Source organism: Dromaius novaehollandiae, chromosome 1 (genome assembly GCF_036370855.1).
Source record: "Dromaius novaehollandiae isolate bDroNov1 chromosome 1, bDroNov1.hap1, whole genome shotgun sequence".
NCBI lineage: Eukaryota > Metazoa > Chordata > Aves > Casuariiformes > Dromaiidae > Dromaius > Dromaius novaehollandiae.
In genome coordinates this window covers 12,160,848-12,177,955 of record NC_088098.1, presented here as the reverse complement: position 1 = coordinate 12,177,955, position 17,108 = coordinate 12,160,848, and the positions used below count along the sequence as shown (strand labels likewise).

The 17,108-nt window shown below is 41.6% G+C and overlaps 1 protein-coding gene across 4 annotated transcripts in view; it reads left to right on the top strand.

The window, feature by feature from the left end:
* The window catches only part of COG5 (component of oligomeric golgi complex 5), a 189,768-nt gene that overhangs the window by 170,946 nt on the left and 1,714 nt on the right, over window positions 1-17,108 (top strand). The window contains exons 19-22 of one of the 4 annotated variants that reach the window (XM_064505685.1): window positions 6,086-6,162; window positions 6,659-6,785; window positions 7,335-7,414; window positions 16,790-17,106. In XM_064505685.1, the coding sequence (XP_064361755.1) occupies window positions 6,086-6,162; window positions 6,659-6,785; window positions 7,335-7,414; window positions 16,790-16,814 (309 nt within the window). In that variant the 3' untranslated portion in view covers window positions 16,815-17,106. The other 3 variants (XM_064505677.1, XM_064505687.1, XM_064505671.1) reach the window with 3 other exon arrangements.

Below are 17,108 nucleotides of genomic sequence, written 5' to 3'. Positions count from 1 at the left end.
TTCCAGTAGTTGTGTGCTAGTTTGGCAGCAGTAAACAAAGGTACAGTAGGCATGAAGTATGCCTGAAAGTCATGAATATGAGTTCATGAACATTGGTGCTTACAGGGACACAGAAGTATTTTAAGCCCAGAAAATGTCGGCGATGCTGCAAGCTTATTATCACATACTGTGCTTTTTCTTGGGACTTACTGTTTAACATAGCCAGTGTACAAGCTGAATTCACCTCTATTCTTGCTTTCAGGTTTTATACAGGAAATTGCAAAAGATTACTTTTCAGCTTATTGTTAGAGATACCTGGACCAGGTTGTTTTCTTTTGTTTTTATATTTTTCAGGTGACCATAATTCAGTATTCATTTACATAATACTAAGCTTCACTTTTGAATTCAGTACTAGGCAGACTGAAAAAATGTTCTCCTAGAGGCAAGCCCTTCTGAATGGTGCTTTTTCAACTTTTATGTTTCCAAGGGAGTACTGGTTCTGCTCTACAGGATCTTTTGACTTGCTCAATATTCAGAGCTGTTAGAGCATCTGCACTTAGGCATACTGTGGGATCTGTGGTGCATAATTCAGCCCTTCCTTAGACCTGATAGAATTGCTAGAAAATGCGGCAAAGAATGAAATATCACATGATCAACTGAGTCATTTATTTAGAAGAAACAGGGATTCTTCAGTAATATTTGGCATGAAAATTAATAGTCTGTTAGTAAAGTTTCTAAGCACACATGAGAAAATAGCCCTTTATTGATAGCAAATACAAATCACAACTGCATTGAACTCAATTAGTCTAGAAACTGCAAGGGCTAAGTAGTCCTTATGCTTCATGGCATGAAGGCACTACATGTTTTCCCATCATTTCATAGTATATGTGTATGTTTGCAGTGACATATAAAGTAGGAGCCACTGCCTCTGCCAAGAACCCCATGTCGCGTCATGACTGATTACTTTCAGCTATTGTCAAGTCAGCTATTTTTATTGATCCTGTTTGGTTTAATAATGTTATATATATAGCTTCATATATTTCTTATCTAGGTGTCTTTCTGTCCACTGGTTAGCCTATGGTCAGAATCTAGTTTCCTAACTCAATATGTGGCATAAAAAAGCAAGAATATTAACAGGCATTTTGGCTTTTAAAAATGTAAATAGATTTGCTCCTTTGATGAAACACGACCACACAAATGTAAAAACTCTTTTTATCATTTTTCTTAAAATAAAATTTTCCTTTCTAGATTCTTACAGTGGAAGTGAAGGAAGCAGCATGCTTAATCACAGTTGCAGTCAATAAGGACGAAAACTACTAAAGCTAAAATGTACTTAATGTTTAATGCCACCCATCTTACCAGGAGAAGGAAGTTATTTTCTGGAGTGCAGTATTTTGTAGGCATTACACAGCTGAAAGATTTACTTAAACATCACCGTTTTGGAATTGCTGCATGGTGGAGAAATCAAATTCCACATCCCTTCAAGGCCAGCTTTTTTCGTATAATAATTCAGAGCTCTTCTACTCCTTTGCTTGTTAAAGCATTCTCTCTTGGTGAATGGCTAGAAAAAAGCATTTTGAGTTAACATTTAAAAACTTGGAATTCATCTTGGCCAGGAGGAAATATAATTGCTAAAAAATTCAATGTTAAGATTTTCCAACTGAAAAAATAGCCTTTTAATGATGAGATATCTTGAAAACACTACAATAGGCACTAAACAATAACTTTACTATGGATTTTTTCAAAGCACTCTTCAGTATATATGCATTATCTGTATCTAGAGTATGTATTAGCTTTACCCTTGGGTTGCTGAACATAATCCGATTAGAGAAGTCAGCCATGTGATGTATTTTTTACAATATGGCTAGCCAGTGAATAGTTCAACAAATAATTGACCAACTAGCCATGGGCTATGAGAGGGTCATATGAAAAGAAAAGATAATAAAGCCTTTTTAGGCTTAGAGAGCAAGAATCATTGAGAAGAGGCATATTTTTTATATAAAAGTTGGGCAGGAGTCTGTCATTATGTTCTCTGAAGCATAGCAAAATAACATGAATAAATCATGAAAAAACAATGGGCTTTGAACAAAGTTAGAAGATATGAGGCACAGTCATTAGGCCCTCTTCCATCCTAGCTGTCCCTTTCTTTTTGACATTCATATGCAATTCCTTTTGCTAAATTTCTGACTCAATTTAACCTAGATGTATGACTTTTCAAATGTGCAGTTTGGGGAGAGAAATGTGGAAAGGCCACCAAAAGTACTACTCATACTTTCATCTGTAAAGCCCGTAGGACGTGGCTGCACAAAAGGCCTTGCACACATGGTACCAATGCTGGCTTGCAGCCAAAAGCATTGCCCAGCATAGAAAAGCTCACCAAAATGCTTTGGAAACTGTAGCTGCGTAGCATAGCAAAAGCTGTTGCAGTGTAACCATATTGCATGACTCAACAGTTGACAAAGCTTCAGGTGATGACAGGTAACAAACCCCAAAAGTGATGCGTGTTCTGTTCTCTGCCCAATTCCTGCACCTTAAAAATAGCAGCTGCTCTAAGCGAAATGATTCTTCCCCAGCAGCCGCTCCTGAGCTGGCGGGGCTGGCCAGCGCGGCTGTTTGTGGAGACACAAAGCCCAGCACGTGTGACAGCAGAAAGGTGCTGGAGCATCTCATCAAATCATTGGACTCAGACAAACAGCTAAAGTTCAAATGAAACCACAATCTTGGCTATTACTAGAATTCTGGTTGTTAATGGAGAGATTGGGTTATAACACGTAGCACACTAGTGCTGGAAATGAAAAATGAAAAAAGAGTTTCTGTGGTTTATGTACATTTTTGCCACATTACTTTTCACTCATTCCCACTCTTTGTGAGTCAATTCTAGATGGTATAGTATGCTGCAAAGCTTAAAAACATTTTTTTTCCTTTGGCAGCTAGTACTTCACGAATCAACCATCTGCTGCCATTAAATTTATCCAGTTCTAGCAATATTAATAATTTCCTAGAGTGAATAAAGGTTGAATACAAAGTAAAAGAATTTTCTGAAGTAAATTGTGTTCTTTAGTATTTAAGACCAAAAAATGATGATATAGGGAAACTGCTAAGTATGTTCCAGAGAGATCATTTAAATTTGTTTTAATAAATAATTGGTTAAGCTGTAGAAACAGTGAGGTTTCACTTATGTCTCATTACATCATATAATATTTCAGGAGAGAAAGGATCATTTAAAACTTATTAAGCCAAATTATATTTTGCTGTGCTGGGATCTCTTTCTCCCCATGGGTACAGTTTGCTCCACGCATCCCTGTTTTCACATGTCAGAGTGACAGTTTGTTGCCTATTAGCAAATTCTCTAAAGCACTAAAAGAATTATCTTCTCCCTAGTTCTTCACAGCTACAAGCCCACAGCTCCCACCAGGGCTGGGACACCAGCTCCTATGGGATATCAGTTTCTTCCAGCTGCCACTAGCCAATACTAATACTTGAAAAGAAGCTCTGAAGAAATCAGTCTTGCTCCCATTTGTTTTTCAGAGCCTGTGCAGGTGTTGTAGCAGCAAAGCCTACTTTATCAGCTCCTCTTTTTTGGCCACTTGCTGCTGATCTTGTGCAGCAGACCTGCCTCTTGGCTCCTGTTCATGCTCAAAAGTGTCCAACCCAGGGAAGCAACGTGTTGAACTTACACTAAGCTTCCTCAGAATTTGGAGTCAGAGCACCTTCCTGCAGAGATCCCTGGGGAAAGCTTGTCTGTCCTGTGAACAGGCACAAAGCATTGCCCAGTTCTGCCACTGAGTTCAGCACATGGCACGGCTGCTGGCAGCTCTTCCTCAAGCCGTGGGACGTTGGCTGCTCATCGCTTGCATTTTGCACTGTTGACTAATGGACAGAGTGCTCGCTCAGGAACCGGGGAGCTGAGCTGTACATGCTCTTTTGTCTAAGACATAGGGACCCCCTGCACCTGCGTGCCAGGAGCAGGGGGACCTAGACCTCAGGCTGTGAGGGGCCACAGGGCAGGGATCCCACCCAACTGTTGAAGAAGGGCCAGTTCATAGCCTAGACTAGAGGGGCCAGAAGGATAGCAGGCAGGAGGGAGCCTGGCTGTTGCCCAGGGCTAGAACATTATTCTGAAAATAGGAGAAAAAGCTTCTTATCTCTGCTTCCTGGGTTTTATTCACTTTCTTTTCCTATGGGTTTCTGCCTAATATAAAATGCAGATAGATATCAAGAGGCTGGAAGTGCTTGATGTGGGGCATGTCCTCCGAGGTTTCTCAGCTCCAAAGAGAGGGTTTGCAATTTCTGTAAGCTAGCTCTGTGTGGTCTTTCCTCCGTCACCTTTCAGGGTTGCCTTCCTCTCCTCTTTGCCTGTAGAGGAAGTGTAGGTACCTAGGTTTGGCACTCTGGATTCTCCAGCTTTGTCTGATGACACATCATGTAGACAGGTACTTTTTGGACATGATCCACCTGACCTGCTTTAGACATCCACCTTAGGGAAAGATGTATCACACTCCAGAAGTGGCTGTTTCTCTCCACTGAGTATGAAGAGAACCTAGCATTAGCTCAGAGGTAGATGTTGAAAGGTAGGTGAGGTGACTTCTGTGCTAGCATCACCTCTTTAAATGCTGTGCTGCTAAAGGTGGGAGCCTGAAGTATATGGCCTTGATTTTGCATCAGTTGATACTTTATTTTATTCTGGTTTTAGACAAAGTTTGCCATGCTGTCTTTGTTTGTTTATGTGCCCAGTGCCTGAGAACCCCAGCAGCAGAGCTGCAAGTTCTCTGTGAAGCTGGGGTTTGAGCGGCCAGCTCTGTTTGAGAGAGCGCGACAACTGAGACAGACAGTAATAGTGCTAAAGACTTCATTGTACGTATCAGCTTATCACAGATGCTTTGAACTAGTTCAGTGGTGTTATTTAAATGGGAAGCTGATGCTATGGTGTTTCTGATCTGGTTACTTATTTTAGCTTTGATCTTTTGAAACTTAGCTTAATTGTGCATTATGTGGAAATCAAAGTCTGAATAGTCCTTTAAATCTGTGATCTTAAAAAATGTACATAAAGAATAAAGTTTGCATCCCTCTTTTGTTGACTGACACTTCAGGAATGCAAAAAATAAAGACTTAATCCATATCTGGAGAAAATGACTTTTCCATGGTTTTTTTTTTGGTGGTATTGTTTGTATTATTGTTCATATTAACTGAAATTTTGCCATGTAATGATACTGAGGGGGGTTCCCTCCAGGATCTGAGAGTGAAATTGTTCTTTTTCACCTGTATGTCTTTGCTGGTAATGAAGAATCAATGAAGAATCCATGACTGGAATTTAGTCTTGTATGAATGATATAAAAACCTGAGCAGAGTCTAGCTCCTGTTCGAAAAGGCAGTTGAGCTCCACAGTGCTAAAAAAAAAGAAAGGGGAAAAAAAAGTGTTTAAAAATGTTTGTTTCTAAAGATGGCTGCTGTGACTCAGAGCCCTAACAGGGAGCAGACAGCTGAGTAAGAAAATGAGGCTCTTACAGATGCGCTTTTTACTGTGTTTCCATATGACCCTATGGCAGTAGGGTCCCAGCTCTCTTCTAATCTGTGTTGGTTTTGTGCCCCAGCATTTGTGGCTGAGTATTTAAGAAAGAATTCCTTTAGCCTTGTCCTTCCCTAAAGGAAAGGGCACCTGGCTGAAGTAGGTGTGCATTGGTACTGCTTTGGTAGTGCGTTGCAGAGGCATGCCTAGATTTGCTTTCTTCCCAGTCTGAGACCAGATTTTTGAGATATTAACATAAATGCTTCATCAGGATACTCATCGCTAACAAAATAAACCTGCTAAGATAAACAAAGCATCAATCTTAGAAAGCTCATGAGACCCCTTCTGTTATTACTCGTGGACAATAGCTATTGTTTGTCCTGCAATACTTACTGTGTTAGCCAAGAATAAGACAAAAGGCTTGGCTTGGGCAATGCAAAATGAAAGGAAAGACTAGCTTCTTGTCTCAAAAGCAGCCGCTAGTGATAAGTTGATGACTTAGCTTGCAAGTTCAAATTATTGCTTAAAGGCAAACTAGTTATATTCTGTGTTTTATATTCTAGGACAGTCTAATTCCGATTCAAATTTTTGTTTTTATAGATGGAGTTAGCAGTAGCACCACTCTGCCGGCGAGTGTCTGACCTAGGAAAATCTTACAGACTGCTGAGGTCGTTCAGGTGAGTTGCAGTCACAGTTTCTCTAGCACTTGGTAGCGTGGCCAAACTGTATTTCAAAACTAATTTACTGCCTTTTATTAGTTCCAACTGAAAGCTTTTTGGCAACATCCACATGCAAATTAGAAACATTAAAGTCCTTCCTTCCAGATTTTATGCAGAGTATAGCTATGGTTTAACATTCTTAGTCATGCAAATGTTGGCCAAATTGTACTTTCTTGTGTTGTGTTTGGTATGCTACTTCTTATGACAGTGACCTCTGGAGTTACCTAACTGTTTTCATTAAAATGTACAACCTACAGTTGTGTGGTGTTTAATTAAAGTAGAGGACTACTGTAAATTTTTACAGTCCAAACATGCTGAGAAACTAAGATGCGGACTAGTGGAAACAAATGAGATAATTCTATCCTAACACAGTGTTGCTGCTATGTAGGTATTACTCTAATGCATAAGATAAGCTTTTCCTTTCTTTCACAAGTGTATTGTTATGTTTTTCCAGACCGCTGCTGTTCCAGACCAGTGAGCATATTGCCAATAGCCCAGCTTTGGGAGAGGTTATTCCATTCAGCATTATTCTTCAGTTCTTATTCACAAGAGCACCACCAGAGTTAAAATCACCCTTCCAGGTAACAAGATCAACCTATCCTTGTTTCCCTACATGTTCTAAGGAGAGATGAGCATTGTTGTTCACCCTAGTTATTTTAGTTAAAAATTGTTTGAGTGCATACTTGATACGGCTTGTTGGCTCAGTTTTTATTGTAGCAAAGGTGTTGGTCATTGATTTTGTATTTAAATTAATAGCAGGAAAATGATAGCCTGATTTTAAATAGTCTAAATTCTTTAATATTCTATTGGCTCATAAAAGAAATGGCAGGTCTCATCCTAGCCTGCAAATTGCTTGGATCCTGCTCACGTAGGATATAGAAGATCTAGATTCAAACCACTGTCTGAATTAGGTGAAATGCTGGTGTCAGATCTCATCTCTGAGCTCCCGAATAACTTACTGGACTATTTCTGTTAATTGACTCTGATTCCTTTCCTGATCCTGCATAACTGCAGTGTTAAAAGAGCCTCATGTGGCCTTCATTTATTTCATCTTTGTTTCTGAAATAGGTATGTGTGTCCTTTTTCACTTTTATATGTAACTGGTGTTTGGTTATATTTCTGTGTATCAGAGAGCTGAGTGGTCCATTGCTCGCTACTCCCAATGGCTTGATGATCATCCATCTGAAAAAGACAGACTGGCTCTTATACGGTAAAAATGATGCTTCTTTCTTTTGTGAATGTTTGACAATGGAGCAGTAATTTATCTGCAGACCATGACTGGTCTTGAAAAGTAGAGAAGTGCGCTATAGGAGGTGTACCATAAATATTACTAACCTCTTCCCACTCATGGGTTGAGCTGCAAAAGGGGAAAAATACATAAACTAACTCTCTCACCTTCCCTCCAAAAACCCAAACCCTCCGGTGCCTTTTGGAGGGTGCACATAATCCTCTTTCAAAAGAAGTAAACTGCACACGGTGATGGTTCAAGTTAATGCTGTGTTTTAGCAAAACTGCCCCTTTCAACCCTTGAAAAGTCAAGACTGCAGCCATCCTGCCTTCTGAATCCTCTAAATTCATGGCTTGGATGATCTTTTAGCTCCTAATTTTTCTAAGTTCTGCATGGCCTGCCCTGACCTTGGTGCTACCACTGCAGTGCTGCATGTGCCCAGCCCTGGCAGGAGACATTCTCCTGCAGAGCCCTGCCAGACTCAGTCTGGCCAGGGGACCAACTCTGTCCGTGCGCTTCTGTGCATGGATGTTACCAGCTTTTGCTGAAATCACAAAGGCTGACTCTTAAATTCCAGCCAGCAGTGGTTCTGCTTGAGAAAACCTGCCGTTATCTGTCTACACATTTATAGCAGGATTTGAAATACACAGTCAAGAGGAGTCTGCTATAAATATTTATAGTTCTTGAAGCTGATAACACCACATAGCCCAGTGTAGTGCTGGGGCCAGTAAAAGAAAATGTTAGTTCATCATCAGTGGATGTTAGTAGGATTTATTTCAAAAATTTTAAAATGCAAATTATGTCTCTTTGTATGTTTAATAAAAAAGTATTTTTTGAAGATCATTAGTCTAGTTCAGTTTAAAAACTAGGTTTTCTTGCATCTCAAGCCATGACACCTTGAATTACAGGGGAACGGATAATAGTTACAGGCTGATATAGCTGTATATGTAACTTAGCTATGAATAGTTTGATGTGATCTCAGCCCTGAATGGTTATGGCAAAATCGACAAAATTGAATTTCATATGTATTAGGGAAAGTTAGGATTGCAAGTCGTATGAGAACTGATGGGATTTTGTTCTCTCAAAGCCTTTTCCACACTTTCGGAAATCCCGTCCTTAAACCACAACACACACTTGTCTTCGCTTACGATTCAACTTCATTCACACTGGTTCAGTTAATGGACTTGCTGGTGGTCATGTTCAGACACTGATGAAATGCTCCCACCGTGGGATTATTAGGCAGACCGTGTGAGGCTTTTGGGCCGAGAGAGTGTCTTCTATTAGACCAACCAGTGTAGCTGGGAAGCTTAGACAGGCTTTTCAGCCCTTATTCATGTTGCACGAGATACTACACTATCATTGTATATATACAACATATTATATAATATATATTATATATTATTATATTATATATTATTTTATATATGTATTTTATACATATATTATGCACTGCTGTATGCCTTCATCTTTTGTACCATGTTCTGTCATGCTGTTAGTCATTTCTAAATAGGCTGGTTATCCATCTGTAAGGCAAGCAGCCAGGTCCCAGTCACTGGCAGCACCCTCTATTTCACTCATACTGGATTTTCTTTAATTCTGTATTTGGAGATTTCTGAGTCCCCTATTCTGTACTTCATGTGCCGTGTGTGGACCTTAGCTGAACTACAGGGACCTTGCTCATTCATCTAGCATTTAACTGTTATCAGTCACCCTCTTCAAGCTTTTTCCTACTTTCCTGGTACAGCTACACTAATTGGACTGCATATGTTTTAGGCCTTCAGATCACTGCACTGGCCTACATCGAGAGAAATTATCTTTACATTTCATGCATCCCCGCAAATAGTAATTTTGCGCAACTTCAATTTGTAACAACTGTGCAATTACTCTAGGGATCTGCTTCTGAGATACTAATTTACTTGTGTTATCACAATCTTTACAGCTTAATATGTAAACCTAATTGCAGTGGTTCTTCTGCTCTATAGATCATAAATTCTTTATGCACAGCACGGGGTTAATGTTGTGAATTGGTAGCTTCCAATCAACATTTTTGTGCATTCCTTCCTGCTTGTGTTCAGCATGATGGTTGGGATTTACCTGGCCAAAGGTAGATGAGCTCAGCTCCGGTTGCAGTCAGCAGAGAGAAGCAGGCGCTGCTGGGGGTGACTCATCTCGTCCTAAAGTAGGTGCCTAAAATAGGTCAGTTGCACTGTGTCCTAAAAGCTCCCTTTTCTCTTCTCCATGTGGAGGGAGTGTGGGCGGTACACGGGGCTCTCGCAGGCAGGCAGCTGCCCTGGAGGCATTTGAAGCTAGGTGAGATGACCCTGCTGCAGGCGCCTTCCCGGAGCCGGGGACTGTGTTGAAAGGAGCCCTTCGTTGCGCAGACAGACCGCTCTTTTGGAGTTTGAAAATTCAACCTCTCTTCCATAAAAGAAACCTTCCTGTTGCACTGGGCAGGATTTGAGCCAGCTTGCAGGACAGTTCGTATACCCAAGGGCCAAATCCTTATGCCATTTGAGTGTGGGTAAATTCTCCTTATTCAAGCGTCCTCCTTTCCATCTGTGGAGCGGAGGTGAAAACCTGGCCCAGGGAAGGGCTCGCTTTCATGAAGTGCTGGTGTCCTGAGCGAGAGGGTGGCTCTGGCCGATAACCTGCCACTTAGCAGGAAAAATGGCAGTTTGAGGACCTTCATGAAATCAGCACCTGGAAGTTGTGTTTGCTCTCACTAGGCCCAGAAGTGTGACCTGTCCTCAGAGATGTTACTGCTTAAGCGAAGCCCATGGTGGTGGCGGCGGTGCGCCCAGCCAAGCACGTCGCCCGGACAGCACCGTTCATTCATAAAAACACTTGGTGTCAGTTATCTGTGTTTGGCACAGCACAGTTCCTTTGATCTAGGCATTATACAATCTTAAATAAATCAGCGATGTCGCATGTCGTGGTAATACAGACGGTGCTGTTGAATCTTTCACTCTTTGGTTTTAAAGCAACTTTTGTAGTACTTAATTAAATAGGCCTGGTGTCAGAGAGATGTACACTTACACAGCGTTTTTTCCGTTTACATCTTTGCCCTGAATTTTGCAGAGCAAACAGACTTTAAGCAAAATACTAATGAAAACTCTGGCCTTAGATCTGCTCTCTTGCTAGTGAGTGGCCTGGCGCACCTGCTGCCGGGCTCTCGCTGTGTTTCGGGAGACCTCCAGCCGCTCTAGTAATCGAGAGGGAGCTGAGTATACGGGCCCCTGCGTAAAAGCTGAACAAACAGACAGTCCCTGCCACAGGAAGCTTACGGTTTAAATCAGGCTCGGTTTGACTGAGGGAGAGCCCAGGAATGCCATGTAAAATTAAGTAACTAATTGGAGTCATTCTAAATGATACGCATTAAAATTCCTTTAAGAACCAAAGCTCACATCGTACACATCTTTTTTTTTTTTTTTTTTTTTTTTTTTTTTTTTTAACTGTAGATGTAGATCTTCATGGGTTGAAATAACATTTTAAAAAAGAACTAACTGGGTCTTATATAATCAGCTTGTCCTGATTTCCAAGAAAGCTCATGTTTTTGCTCAAGCAAGTGAAGTAATTTAATAAGTGCTTTAAAATCCTTTTCCTTATGTGGGAGGGCATCTTAAACTTAGATTTTTTTTCTTACTTCTTATGGCATTTTTAATGAAGCATTAATATATGCAGAACATCCCACCAACCCTCTTTCCATAGCTCTCTTTTACAAACAATATTTGTAATGTGTACCATAGCTTGTCTTTTAAAATAGAAACAGATTGCTGAACAGGTTTTATGTCCTTTATTAGACTGGAAGATGCTGAATTTAGGGCATTATTTAGTCTAATCCCCTCAAGAGTATGTTTTGTGTATTACATAAACAGGGTTTCTTCCATCTTCTTAAATATCAGTAATATAACTATAAATTACATCTTTTTATATGATAACAGCTGTGATCTCTTCTGTGCTGGAGACTTGATGATACTGATTTCACCCATGATGCCATTTATTCTTTCATTACCGCTTATGTACTAGTGCTTTTACAGTGTCCTCTACAGGACATCTTTTTTTTTTCTTCTTTTTTTCTTTTTTTTTTAATACAAGATTTTAATGGTAAAGTGATGCCTCAGAATTGAATTCTTTAATGCTAGTGTAGTTTACAAAAGCTGGTTTGAGCTAGGACCAGTAAAGCTTACAAAAATATCATCACAAGATCTGCATTTCAAGTGTTAACATTGCTATTAAGCTACTATATTGCCCAAAAGGAGTTGCTGTCATGTAGACGTCACAGCAGCAATGGTGAAGCATATTGTAAAAGTTGCACAAAAGTTGCTCTTGGTCAGCCTGAGCCAAAATCTGGCAGCCTGTTGTTTTGCCCTAAGCAGCTTCCTGCACTGTCTGTATTTCGGTATGTCGTAGTGCCGAAATCACACACTTAAATTACCTAACTTCAAAGGAGCAAAGTTCCCATCCCAAATGCAGTTTTGAAATTAAATCTACCTTACAATCATTCCTGCTGTTAACTCTCACAGCCTGTGCCTCTTTCGCACTGCTAAAGCAACCGTGTTTTTCTCTGGACTCCAAATATCCTTTCTCCCCAGATTCATAATTTCTGCCATTTTACTACCTGGACCTTTTATTACAAGGGTTTCTGTACCTAATGGGATGGGCAGGGCTCCTGGCATGTTGCCCTCATGTCTGCTAGGGTCCCTGTTACCTCAGGCAGTGATGCAGAGGAGTTTTCTGAGCAGATCAGAGCTTGGCCACATAACCTGCATGAGCTGCTCCTTGGAGGCCAAGCAGGGAGAAAGGGTGTGTGCTCCGAGCAGCTGCAGCTTCCTTTTGGCTCCCTGTGTTTATAAGCTGCGGCAGCTTTTCATCCTCCTCACTCAGTGCGAGGCCGCTCCAGCTGCTTTCTTATGCCTGTCCACGTGGGAGACAGACTGCTACCCTGCCTCCCGTGCATACCTGAAGCAGGTGATTCCCCCTGGCCAGTCCTGCTCTGGAGAAGTACCCATGTTCTCTCTCCAGCCTGTAGATGTTTCTCTGTGACCTCCTCATTCCTTTGGCATTGCAGTTCCCATCAGTTGTTCCCACCAGGATTACAGTGAAATCCCCACTGACGGGAGATGTTGTGGGATTTGCAAAATAACCTTCAAAAACTGAAGGGTGGCAAGTCAGAAGAACCTGACATAAATGTTAAACTTGGTGAAGGCTGGTGCTCACTATGCCTTTATCGTGGATTTGACCATTAGCAAAAATCTTACTGACTTCAAAGAAACAAACTTTTGTTGTTTGTGGTTTCATGTCAAGTTATTACTTTGCATTTTAACAATCACCTTTAAAGCATTTAAATACTTTTATTGAAGATGAAAACACAGGAAAATAGTGAATGCATTTAGTCTTAGAATGTTGAGAAGACTTTTGTCTTAATTATTTAATGTAGAGCTGTATGTGGTCTGTTTTAGGAAAATGAGAATTCTCCTAATAGTAGTGGTAGCGGAGTAGTACTTATTGGTTGTCTTTTAAGGGGAAAAGAAAGATTTAGCTAAGATGTTCACAGGCTGGCGATGTTGATGGAGTTTCATTCTGCCTCTTCAAAATGAAGGGAGAAAAGTCACAGTAAAAGGGAAGGCGCAACAGAAGACATCTAAGAAAGATCAGCTTCTGTCACTATGTGTGTCGCTTTGCTGGGGAAGGGGTAGTACCACCAAACTGTCTGATGGCAGTTGAGTCCTGATCAACCACCATGGAACAATTGACAGCGCTCCTTTCAGCTGCTTTTTGAGTCCTGTGGTCATGGCAGCTGCCAATGGTTGAGTTGATTTTGCCAGTTAAATCAGATTCTTCTGAGATGGAGAGAAAGAAAAAAGATAAAAGCTGCTGGAAGGTGTGACAGCAGGGCTCTAATAGTGTCTGCCCAGGTGGTTCTTAACACTTAGTAAAGCCTAATGACAAACAGCATCTTAGTCCCTCGTTTGATCTGATGGGAATAACCCTCTGCCTCAGCTTTACCATTAGCATTGACTGGTCTTGGGAGCTGCTTTTAGGGTAAAGCTTCCCTCTTTCATCCAAAGTGTCTGGTTATCTCTGCCCCCCCTTTTCAAGGACTGTGAGATAATCAAAAGTTGGAAAGGGATAGCAGTGTTGCCATCTGGATAATGATGCCAACCCACAACTTCACCAAGAGGTGTCAGAGTTTTGTAAGTTAAGCAGGTCAGTATGATTTTCTATTTTCAGCTGTTGATGACTTCTAAAAACTGTTTGTGACCAGCTGTATGGAGGAAAAGACAGGGACACTGGTGAGTGGAAGGGGAGAGATTCTGCAAGATGAATAGTTGACAATTACAGTGAAGAAAATTGTCCCAGGCATGTCTCAGCTGTCTTTTTAAAATAAGGGACTATCCTTTGTAGAAGGTCACTAAAATCTAACATGCTTAATGACTTCTGCTGTCTTTCCTCTATTCGTGGAAGTGTGACACAAATCTGACTCTCCTGAAGTGTCTCCCTTTGCTTCCGTATGATCTGTGAGCCTCCTCTGCCACTGTCTCTCACCTACTGGTCAGTCTGCTCCATGCGCTGAGTGTGCCCCTCATTGCCACAAGAGGCCAGTTCATGTCAAGAGCTCGGTTAACCTGCTGTTCTCTCCACCTTCCTTTCCCCCTTCTCTCTCTCTGTGTTCTCTTGGGATTTAAAAATTACCTAAGGACATGTCTGGTCTCTCCCCAGTCAGTCACGCTAATGCTGTGTGCTAGGAGCAAGGTGAAACTGCACCTGAAGCAGTTTGTGGTGCAGTTAGCAGAGTTTTCTACTTGTTGTCTCTCTCCCCATAACCCTGTGCTGTTCCCGAGAGACCAGTGGGAAGAGAGGCTGCATTTTCAGGGAGCTGACCAAGTCCAGAAAATCAGTTTTATTTTGGCTAGATAACGTACTGGAGAATAAAATATCCTTTTCCTGGCTTTCTGACTGGACAGGGGGTTAATTTGTTCTCTAGCTGTTGGTGATGTGCAGAAGACCACAAAAGCAATGCTAAAGAGTGTGTTGGTACCTGGGATGGGCCACGTAGCAGTAACTCACTAGTAAAGTGCTGTTAAAATTGAAAAGAGTTTTCAAGTGCATGAGGATTTGTGTCTTTGCTCAATCACTGTATTCTTTGGAAACCTCTTAATCCTCTCCAATAGTCCAGTCCTCCTTTTTCATCACCTCAGTCTTGGACGTTGTGCCCTGTGCTTCAGCGAATCTGAATTCCAGCTGTTAGCTCCAGCAGGGAGACGAAGGGCTGCGGTGGGTGGTAGGCATCGCCTCGTGCCCGGGTGGTTTCGTTTCCATCTGATATTCAGTAGAAGAGCTGCCTCAGGCTTCTTGGCTGCACAGTTGAACGCTTCACTCTCCCTGTGTCATGCTCCGTGAGGTGACAGCACAGGTAGGCTGACTGCAGACGTGTCTGCATTTGTGAGTGTGCACATCCAGCTCCTTCTGTTGCGGTTGGCAGCGAGGTTTACAAAACACAGCCTGGCTTTGATGTGGGAGTGGATGTGTGGGCAGAAGCCCATGCAGCCCTGAGATCAGCCTGCCAGGACGGGCCCTCATCGCTGTCTCAGAACCCAAAACTCTGACTATCCGTCTCTCTCCAGCAAGCCAAACAAGCTTTTTGCCTCAAGAGCATCTCCCACCTGTTATTAAATGAACTTTGCTAGAGATTTCTGGCACCGGTCTGACATGGGTGGGTTTTAGTTTTCTTTCAGGAAGTGCAAATTCCCTGTTGGTTTAGTAGTAGCTTTACTTTCAGGCAACAGAGTATATTATGACCCTGCTCCTTCCTTCTGTCTTCTGGCTTGCCACGTTTGCTATGCTCTTGTGTAGCTTCCCCTTGCTACAGGATCCCACAGGGATCTGTGCCTTTTGTGTCTCTCTAGTCATCATCTACCTGCAGAAAGAGACTGTATATTTTTTCATTGAAACACAGGCTTACGAGCCTCACTCTTGAGTGTTTCTGATTTCCGTAAGCCTTGGATAATTAAATGCCTACGTACTTACCATCTTTAGCTGCCAGCAGGCATGAATGGGTTGTCAACTCTGCCTCAGTTCCCTGAACTTTTTTTTTTTTTTTTTCAGACTGTAGTAGTTCACCTTTGGCTTGTCCATTGGAAGTGGCACTGAACATAAATATAGCCATGGCCCCCCTCGCCCCAGCCCAGTGTTTCAGCGGTTCATTCTTGCTTACATGCACGACCCTACCCGTGCTGTGGTCTCTGCAGGTAGCCCAGAGAGCCTGCACCTCGCCATTACCATCTCCCTTAAGCCCCAGCTTGTGCATGACAACCACCCACCTTCCTCCTGTCACACTACCAAAAACCCAGCTGATCCCACAGCAGCAAAGCAAATATGCACTTTGCATGTGAGGAAGGAGCTGGTATGGCCAGTATTTTCATAAAAGGCGGCAAAAGATGATGTAAAACCGGAGGGCTGCTTTGCCTGTCAGCAACCCAGCGACGCTGGGGTCATCAGCACTGCTGCTCATGTCTTAGCAGCAGGACCAGCTGCTGGCCAGGAAGGTCCTGGGCACCACTAGCAAGGTCTGCTATGACCTTCTGTGTTAGTGCTGCCGCTACCACCAAACAGAAGAGGAACAGCTATGTACCAATAAGCGGCTTAGTCACTACTGGAAAGAGGGTCTGTAGTTTATGCAGCTGTTTTCCTAAATGTCCCAGTTTTTCTATAAACAGCACCAACAAAAAGGAACATAAACAAGGGGTTTTAAAAACCTCCCCCCCCCCCCCCCAAGTTCATTGTATCTATTACATGAAGAAACATGAGTAAAAAGAATTGGGGCAGGGATGAAGGGTGAAGGAATCAATTACATTACTAGGCCCTATTGAAATATGGCAAAACTAACTTGGCCTAATTAATAAAATATTAAGTCAAAATCTGAACAGTTTAGCATTTACAGAGTCTTTGGTTTTTTTACATACATATTTATATTTGTAATACGAGTCCTATTTACTGGAATTGTTGGATGAAACATGTGACCCTGTACTATAAAGCAAGTTATTTAGATTATGTTTTGCAGTAGCCTCTTTTAGCTTTGAAATTTTGTATTTGTTTAACTCACACAAGACTACTTATTATTTGTAGATGTGATCCTATGACAACGTGTAAGAAAAACACAGCAGGGATGTACAAACGCACACATACACTTTGTCTCATGGAATAGAACAGTATTTCCCAAAGGACAGTAGTTCAAAAGACTTTACCAGGAAATCACCTAAAGGCATCTCACTTGTTCACCAGTGTCCCAGTTTTCATTTTGTAAGTTGTACTCTTAGTGTCTGCAGCAGCTGGAGTCTATTCTTTTCATTTCTAAAGGTTACCAGTACAGCAACGTGCCTGAGTCTGTGCGTCAGAGCTGTCATTTCAAGCCATCTGCAACATGCTGCTGCTGATTATTTAAATGTTAACTTGTTCACTCCTCAAAACATGCAAGAAAGGAAAGCAAGATCATGAAACAATTATGTAGATCTTTGTAAAGTCTTTCTTCCCCGCTTCCTTCCATAGAAACATGTAAAATCATCTAAGGCAAATTCTGTTGTAGGGAAAGAAAGAGTTTGATTAATTTCAGTTCCAGATCCTGAACGTACAGTACTTGTACACTATTTTGTTGTTTTAGCTACTTCTCTTTATCTCT